Raw genomic sequence first — 8,709 nt, 5'->3', positions numbered from 1 at the left:
CGGAGCCCCGCGGCTGCCGCGCCTTCCAGTTGTGCCTGCGGCGCGCGCGGCCCATGGCGGCACCAGCAGCCCCGCTCCCCACGTGCGGCTCCCGGCAGCGCCTCGGCGCAGGCGCCCGCGGAGCCTCGCGAGAAGGGGGCGGCGCGGGACGGCGGCTCCGCCTCGTGCCTCCTCCCGCCGCCCGAGCCTCCTCGGCGGCCGCGGGCTGATTTTCATCCATCGGTTCCCAGAGGATTCAGCACCCTCCGCTGCGCGGGGAGATCTCCCTGCGGCCGCCCTCATGAGGCGCCTCCCCTCCCCTCAGGCGGGCCCGTTTTCCCGCCCAAAATAACGGTCGCGGCGCCATGAGGCGGCCGCCGCGGCTCCCCCCAGCCCAGCGAGGCTTCCCCACAGCGCTGCAGCTCTCAGGGCAAAGGCTCAGGAAAAAAGTTTATTTTGAAGCTTTGTCACAACACCACGGTAGATTTGTGAAACCGCTCTACAAAGGCCTAACTACATCGTACATTGATCGCGTGGCCGCATAAGGAATAAATAAAGGCGTGTGGAGCTCTGTAAAAAATAAGTTTGATATATTTGTAACTACTTAACGATATTACCAGTAGAATCTAATGTTTCCCTAAGGATCGGAGGTCAAAAGTATACATACACCATTTCTTCAGACCAAGTTATTTTTACAGAAACACAACAGTTGTACAAACTTAAACACTATTCATCTCGAAATCTGATGTACAAAACAGGCTGTGAAATCACTAACATCAGTGCTGATAACGAGTGCTACCATAGCAAATATAATTTCTGATTAAAAAGAAGATCCATTTTTTTCTTTTTTATGTGCTAATTGTCATCACAGTTCAATGGAATTATCCAAAAGTTTAAAATGCATGCGGACACAATAAAATCTTTTATTATCCAACCCCAACAAAGAGAACTTAACGGTCATTTACGTCATTAGCTGCCAAATACAGATCAGTATGTGAGGCAAATCACACTTAAAAATTCTACACCATCAAAGAGCTAAGATTTATACTGGTCTATTTTCCACATTAACTATGCAACAAGTCTTTAAAAGCAAATCACAATTTGAAGGACGCACTATTAAGTACAGCATTGAATTACATCAGATTTTACACATTGTACTCTGATACCCAATACCACTTTTAAAAGCATTATTACATTCTTAATACAACAGTTCAGTTACCTATACAGGTGAGGTGTGCACTTTCAGAGAAACTGCTACAAATGTAAGTTGTTTTGCAAAAATGTCAACGTAAAAATGTCAATGTACTGAGAATACATTGTCCTACAGTGGCTTCAAATATCAGATCTTAAAGCATGAAGCTAAAAATACTTAAGACCTTACCGGAATTTCTGATATCAGATGGTTTGAAGTCCATCTTGAGCAGTTACATGTCAACCAGTGTAATGTGGTGACACTCAAGTAGCTGCTGGGAATGGGCTGGTAGATAGGAGCAGTTTGATACTATCAGCCTTTGGATCAAAGGCCAGATTGAGTGTATCTACACACATGTAACTGCACCTCAGATAATCCATACCACTTTTAAARTCACTTGCACCAGATCAGGTGCAAAGGATGGACGGAATACTAGAGGAATGCATAGGTACCACCACCCAGCTCTGAATAAGCAGGACAGTGGTGAGAGCATGGGTCTGGGAGCTGAGAGATCTGGGTTTTGTTCCCATTTCTGCCACTCACTGCGCGGTCTTGGGCAAATCTGTCATGTTCTGTGCATCAGTTTACCCATGTGTCAAGTGGTGCTACCTGTACAGCTCTGAATTAATTTAAGATGCTCCATCAGTGGCAATATAAAAGCAGTGCTACCACTTTCACTGGAATGAGTTCCTAAAAGCAGAGCAGAAGATTTTATGGATAAACTGGATAATTCTGTATGGAAAAATATCTGTAAAAGGTATTTACAAATGTAACTCAAAAGAGATTAAATACAATGCCACATTCAGGTCGCTAAAGCATTTCACTACAGTGCATGTTTAAAAACACAGAGCATTTTTAAAAGTATCTCTATATATTGCAGATTAGACTGCTTATCAAAAAAAAAAAACCCATTGCTTTCAAATTTTACTACAGTGAAAACTGAGCTGGGGAAAAACACTGATTAAAAATATCCAGTTTTATATATACTGCTTTTCATGTAACACTTGGCTGTACATGGGATGTAAGTAAATACAAAAATACTTCTCTTCATGCAGCAGGGCGATCAAAATTAGAAGAGCATTAATACAAAAGGGCTGATTTTATAAAACTAAAAGACATGACTAAAGAGACAGGGAGAAACTATAACAATCCAAGTTAATTTTCATGTCGCATTTTAACATAAATCTTTAATAGACAACTCATAATATATAAACGATTCAAATATTCTTAACTTCAACATTAAATATGGATTACATAAAAATACTATCTATGCAAAACTGACTCATGCACGTAGTCCTATTGAAGTCAGTGGAGTCGCTTACATGAGCGAGGTTTGCAGGCTTTGGTCCTCAGGCCTCAGACTTAGCTCAACACTTCAAGGCTGTGCAAGCTTTGCTAATCAATTCCTAAWTTCCAGGGTGGTGTTTTAGCCCAGTCCTCCGAGCACAGCAGAGGAGGGAAAACAAATTATAGGGAAGACTATGTAATACTATGGAAAATGAGCTGTAAAAAAAAGAAATATACTTTGAATATTCAGCTATACTAAGCAGAGTGTTTGTTGCAAYAGTACTCTGTTTCTACTCTGTACTCTCTGTAAAAAAGTAACTCATGAAAAGCAGTTACTTTGCCACTCTAAATATATTTCTTCAAAATCAGTGCCAGGGATGTACAGACAATATAAAAAAGTAAAATGGATTACAAGAGTGCYAATTGCACATGAAACCATTACATTGAACTTAAGGGATCACAGTTCAGAAGAAGTGCCATAAATATGGATTTTAAACTAATCACTTGTGCAAATGCCACAYACAGACCAAAAGAGGTTAGGCAAGTAGTATGCATTAAAAAAAAATCTCAAATTTCAGCATACAGAGAAAAATAAATTCTCCCCAAAGTTACATTCAATTAAGTGTCACATCCAACAGTTCTGCCCAGCCAGACAAGAAGTCGAGCCCAAGTGGCAAATCGTGCCCAGGGCCAGTCCCACTGAGACGGGCAAACCAGGTGAAGTGATAGCACACAGATCATCCTTTGATACTTGTTCCCCTCTGCTTTTTGCCAGTATCATGGCTAGACTTTATGGCAATCATTTTTTTTCCTGTACTCCTTTAAATTATTAGGGAAAACACTTCTCATCTGCAGCCCATCTCACTTCACACAGGATTGATTCTGTGCTCATTACTATGGTGTTAGATGCTTTCCCCCTCTGCTCTCCTTCATTTATATCCTTGAATGAGATAGGTTACTAAATTAATTCACCTATCAGGCTTTCTTCCCTGAGGTTACCTTTGTTTCAATGCACTTCTGCAATCCTTACGAAGCCAGTGATAATCTACCAAGCTAGTTCAACATTGCAAATACATGGAATCCTTCAAAGTAAGTTTGCTTCAAAGCTTCCACATTACTTTGGAATACAACTGTTCAATATACTCTTCTCATAAGGTGACTCATTTTCCCCAAAACCCGATGTAGTGAGGACACAGACTCCCACCCAAAAGCTCCTATAAAACTATTATAATTTTAGAAAAAAAATCCAGATCTTCCTGAAGGTAATTTATTGCCGCTTATTGGTCCTGAGAAAGCTTTAAGCAACAATACATTTGCAAGTGTTTTATCTGCTGCCTTTTTTTGAGAAAGTACATGGGTCCTGAGACTAAAAACCATGTTTTATCCTATGCACTGCTTGGAAAATGCTTCGCTATGAAGATCAAATATGAACTATAATCTGCCACACTACATCTCTTCCCTTCAGGTCAATTTCTTAAAATAGATTTCCTTTCAACCACTTAAGTTAAATCCTTGATACAAAATGCAACAAAGTAAACCCATAKATATCTACATTTATGAATTCTTCATATCAGACCGGCATTTCACTTGAAATTCACAAAATCTTACTTCTCTCCTTTTTCCCTCGACTCCTATTAAAAGCTATGGTGTGAATTTTTTGGCTCGGATACCAGAAAATTCTTCATATGATACTCTATGAAAGGCAACTTCGAGGCAATGAAATAAGCCAACAATAAAACAAAACATTCATAACTTCAAAAAAAAAATGTGGACCCACAGTAGTTACTTCTCAAGAGAAGTGTTTGGTAGCTCGAGTTTTTTTTTTCTTTTTAACATTTTAAAGTGTCAAATTTGCATATGTTTAGCTCAATTTAAGTATCTGAAAGACTACTCAATTTGCTTTTATAAAAACTTTACAAAAGATGTTTTTAAATGCCTGTAAAAGTAAGCGTTTATCTACTGAGAAAATTCTAGTACTGGATAAAACTCTCTAAATATACAGCTGAAATCTTTAAATGTTTCTTTCCTTACAAGTATAATGGCTGAGTGTATAATCTAGGTAAATTAGTCTTACACATGATGAAAAGTTTTAACCTCGCACACTTTTTACCATGTGATGTTTTGCTGCTTTGTAACTTCGAATGAGACAGTGCTTAGGAATTTTCTAGAGAGCTGGTGTACAGTGGTCTATAGGGGTCGGTTCATTGGTCACTGCCTCTGTCCAGGTTTTCAATCACCCTGGAAAGACGTATATTCAGAAGTCTGATCTGGCTGTCAAGGTGGTCCATCTTCTCCTCCAGGCTGCTGTTGCTGTTTCTTCTCCAGTAAAATCCAACAGGCCCGGTCATGAAATACACAGCTACAACAAAGCAGAGAGGCAGCACGGCGTGTTCTGGATCGCCTTCGTACTTCTGGAGGATGTACACACACGAGAGGGTGAAGAGGGCAACCCTCGCAATCCAGAAGAAGCGACCAAACATCATATGCAGGAGATAGAAGAAGAATCCAAGGAAGAGAGAGAGAAACCAATAGGCAAGTAAAATGGCACCAATGAGCAGAAGAGCACGGGTTGGGTTGTTGGCAATTGCTGCTGGGCTGAAATAATGAGTCAGGTTGGAGGCTGAAAAACAGGAAAAGTTACAAAATATGAATTCGGGAAAGTGAAGGTGACAAGGATAAAGACACCAGCACAGCCACCAAAGAGCCGTGCAGCACGGTCATGACTGTCTTTGCTGAAGGGGCAAAGCTAGTTAATCCATTTCTGGATGGACCTTCAACTCACTGGTTCATCTCTAATGTTGCAGCTGAATTAATTCCAATTAATTAGAGATGTTAAGGATTCTTTATGGAAAGACAAGCTGCCACAGGGCATAAGCTGAAGGTTAATATCAAAGACCAGGGACTTTTCTCTGGAAAAATTCTATTGTAAAGGCTCTTATATTATACCTTTCCTTCACATAGTCCTCCCTTCCTTCCCTTTCCTGCCCATTTCCCACCATGCAATGACGATGAGCAACAAACCAGCAATGATCTCTCTTGGGAATTTATAGAGAGATCCCATAGACACATATATACAGGAACAACATACTTGGTTTAGTGCTCTTATTTAAGAAACAAAATGCAAAAATAAAGCCATATAGAGTGGACAGAGATACCACTGACGGATGCTCTATGAGGCACGATTAAACAAAGCAGTTATTTTTTCACTCAGTCTGTGAACATTGCTATCTCCTGCTAGGCTTCAAGGGTAAACAGGCATCACACTCACCATCAATCCCAAGAACATCTAACAGGTCAGTCCATATTCTCCAGAATGTGTCCATTAATATATCCACCCCATTCACAAACCTCTCAGTCAACCTTGAGAAAAACTGAAAAAAAAAAAAAATGGGAAAAATAAAAATCCTTAGGCGCAGCTTGCAACTTAATAGCTACAAGTATCGCATATAAAAATTATCTACATTACATGCATATGTAATATATGAGGTTGTGAGAATTTTAAGTCAGAATCGTGTAATATTTTKAAATATACTCAGCACAGCGGGTCACTCTTACTCCAGGCAATGGCACATGCAGTTTTACACACGCTGTAAGAGCATTTGGAACTGGCACTGAGCAGCTGGCCCTGCTCGTGCCCTCTCCCCGCAGCGGGAGCGGGTCGCGGCGATGCCCTCGCTGGCCACGCAGAGGGCATTTCGCTCCCCTCCRAAATAAGTTTTATTTATAGATTTTGGGGTTTCTCGACGCCAAGCCAAGCCTCGCCTGCCGCTTCCTCCCTCCCCCCACCCCCCCCCCCGCCCCCCCCCCCGGCCCCCCGCCCCCCTGAGGCGAGCAGGGAAACGGCCCCTGCGGCCCCCAGGGCGCGGGCAGGCGGCGCCGCTCCCGCTGCGGGAGCCACGGGCGCCCGCGGCGAGGGCAGGCGGCGGGGGCCTCACCTTCTGCAGGGCCCGCACGTTGTCCTCGCCGAAGAGGCCGCTGACGCCCTGGTAGAGGCCGCTGGCGGCGCGGCGGAGGCTGTTCTGCTTCTCGGCGCCGCGACCCCGCGCCGCCCAGGCGCCGCCCAGCAGCAGGGCGAGCAGGGCGAGCAGGGCCAGCAGCCGCAGCGCCGGCAGCCGCCCCGCCGCCGCCATGGCCGCCCGCGCTCCGCGCCGCGCGCCGCGCTCTCCCCGCGCCGCCACTGCGGCGCCCCCTGTCGGCCGCGCCGCGGCACCGCCCCCCACCTTCCCGCCCTTTCGGCGGCAGCGGCGCGCGCGGCACGTACGGGATATACGGCGGTAAGGTAAATATGGCTGCACGTTATATGCGGCGGTAAGGTAATTACGGCTAAACGGTAAATACGGCGGTAAGGTATATACGGCGGTAAGGTATATATGGATACATGGTATATATGCGTGTCCAACCCTCAGCATGAAAGGAAAGCTACTCAAATCAGGGATCCCTGCTCCTTGGAACGATTGCTAGAGTGGTAGGGTCTATAATGCCCCGCAGGTGGAGATCGCGCAGCCCTCTGGGCAGCCGGTACCGCTCTGCACCCGTGCGCCTGGTAAAATAATGTTTTCTTGCACCTAATCTGAATCCCTGGGTGTCAGGTTGTGTCGGTTGCCTCTTCATGGAGCACTTCCAAGAGCCTGGCCATGTTTGTGACCATCATGGAGTTGGGTCTTGCTCTTGGTCCCCCCTGCCCAACAATCCTGGTTCCCCCACGTCTCCTCAGAGCTCCTGGACTCCAGGCACCCTCAGCCTGGGGTCAACAGCCTCCGTGTCCTGGGAGGCCAAAGCTCAACACCTCCCTGCAAGGGGCATCCGCTCCCCATAGGACATGTTTGTGGGTGGCAATCGATCAAATGCCAAAAATTGACACTGTTCTTTGCAGTAGAGTAACTTTGTAGTAGTGTGTCAGATCCAGGGGTTCCTGTGTCCTCCACCCTTGACAAAATTGGCCTTGGAGGAATATGCCAAAAACTGAGTGCACTTAATGRAGTGACTCCCTCTTCTGGCAGGTTTGTACAGCTCTTTCCTGAGGAGTCGAGACACGAGAAGATGACTGAGAAGCACAAGTTTGGTAACGCTATGGGCCCCTTCTGCACAGCTGGGATGTTGGCAGTGATTAACGCTTTAGTTCACCTCTCTATGCGTGTATTTATTTATTTTTCCCTGAGTAGACACGAAAACAGCCACAGTAATATCAAAGTCTCGTTGCTTAGTCAAGTAGATACGTAGAATATAGATTTCTTGGTGGTGGTCTCATCCTCCCATTTTAGTCTGGTCAAAAAGCTTCTTTACTTGGGTAGGAGACTGGCCCTGAAAGAGTTGGGCCCAGGTCCAGGAAAGTACTTAGTCTCCTCTTGTATTTTGGTAGGATGTTGAGGCTTTGCCTCTGTATAAATCTTGCCGTTGGCGTGTTCAGACTCTTATAGCGAGCCCTTGAAATTGCTGATGTGCTAATGCTTGTGTATCTTCCAAAGTGTATTTCATACTCTTGCAACGCAATGTTGGTAATCGATATCAAAATCACTTCTGCAAAGACGAGTTTTTGCCATTTCTTTCCGTATGTTCTGCACAGAGGCTCGGAGGCCTATTTTAACGGCTGCCTTTGGAAGTCTGCGCTCACAGTTGTCCTTCATCTGAGGTCAGGATAATTTTAGAGTCTTCCCTGGTATTTAATTGATCTCCTAACATGTCTCAATGGGCCTATTTCAGGTGCACTAATTTCCCCATATCCCCAGCTCTGATGAGATTATGCAGTATTTCACCTTTCTCTTGTTTACACAGATGAAATCATGTCTGCCCAAAGAATACATTGCACCATGGCATGAAATATTGATCTAATATTTCTTTAACGACATTGAACTGTCTAATTAGGATAGCTGTGTGGCTTCTGGAAAGGTCCTAAATTGAAGGTCCTCTCATATTCTGTACAACCCCTATGCTTTCCGATCTAATCTAGAAACTAAATGACTTTTTCAGGCATGGGAGATATAATAACATCCTGAGTAATACTAGAAATAAAATGGGGCCTTCCAGGCATCAAAAAAAAGTTTTATCAGAGCACAAAAGCTTCTTACTCTTACACAGACGTCTCAACCATCTTGTGGCTACTGTGAATATAAGTCTTTCCTAAATCTCTAGGTTTTCTAATCGTGGTTTCTAACTCACAGGGATGCCTGGCCCCACATGTTTTACTGTTTGTTTTTGTTCCATAGACTAGCTGTAGATTAATTACCTCTTAGACCACAAATGACGTGGTATCA

General features: G+C 44.2%; 1 protein-coding gene across 1 annotated transcript; it reads right to left on the bottom strand.

Annotated features, from left to right (window-relative positions):
• Positions 1 to 848: 848 nt before the first annotated feature.
• Positions 849 to 6,602, bottom strand: BRI3BP (BRI3 binding protein). Its single transcript, XM_026037523.1, has 3 exons — positions 6,394 to 6,602; positions 5,727 to 5,829; positions 849 to 5,078 (listed from the first exon to the last, which is right to left on the bottom strand). Exons 1-3 carry the CDS (start codon positions 6,586 to 6,588, stop codon positions 4,660 to 4,662), a joined length of 717 nt encoding a protein of 238 aa, XP_025893308.1. The 5' UTR covers positions 6,589 to 6,602; the 3' UTR covers positions 849 to 4,659.
• Between the last annotated feature and the right edge of the window lie 2,107 nt (positions 6,603 to 8,709).

Source organism: Nothoprocta perdicaria, unplaced genomic scaffold (assembly GCF_003342845.1).
Source record: "Nothoprocta perdicaria isolate Ctin4 unplaced genomic scaffold, notPer1 scaffold_2, whole genome shotgun sequence".
NCBI lineage: Eukaryota > Metazoa > Chordata > Aves > Tinamiformes > Tinamidae > Nothoprocta > Nothoprocta perdicaria.
Note: the sequence above shows the minus strand (reverse complement) of the source record. Positions and strands in the feature narration are given on the sequence as shown.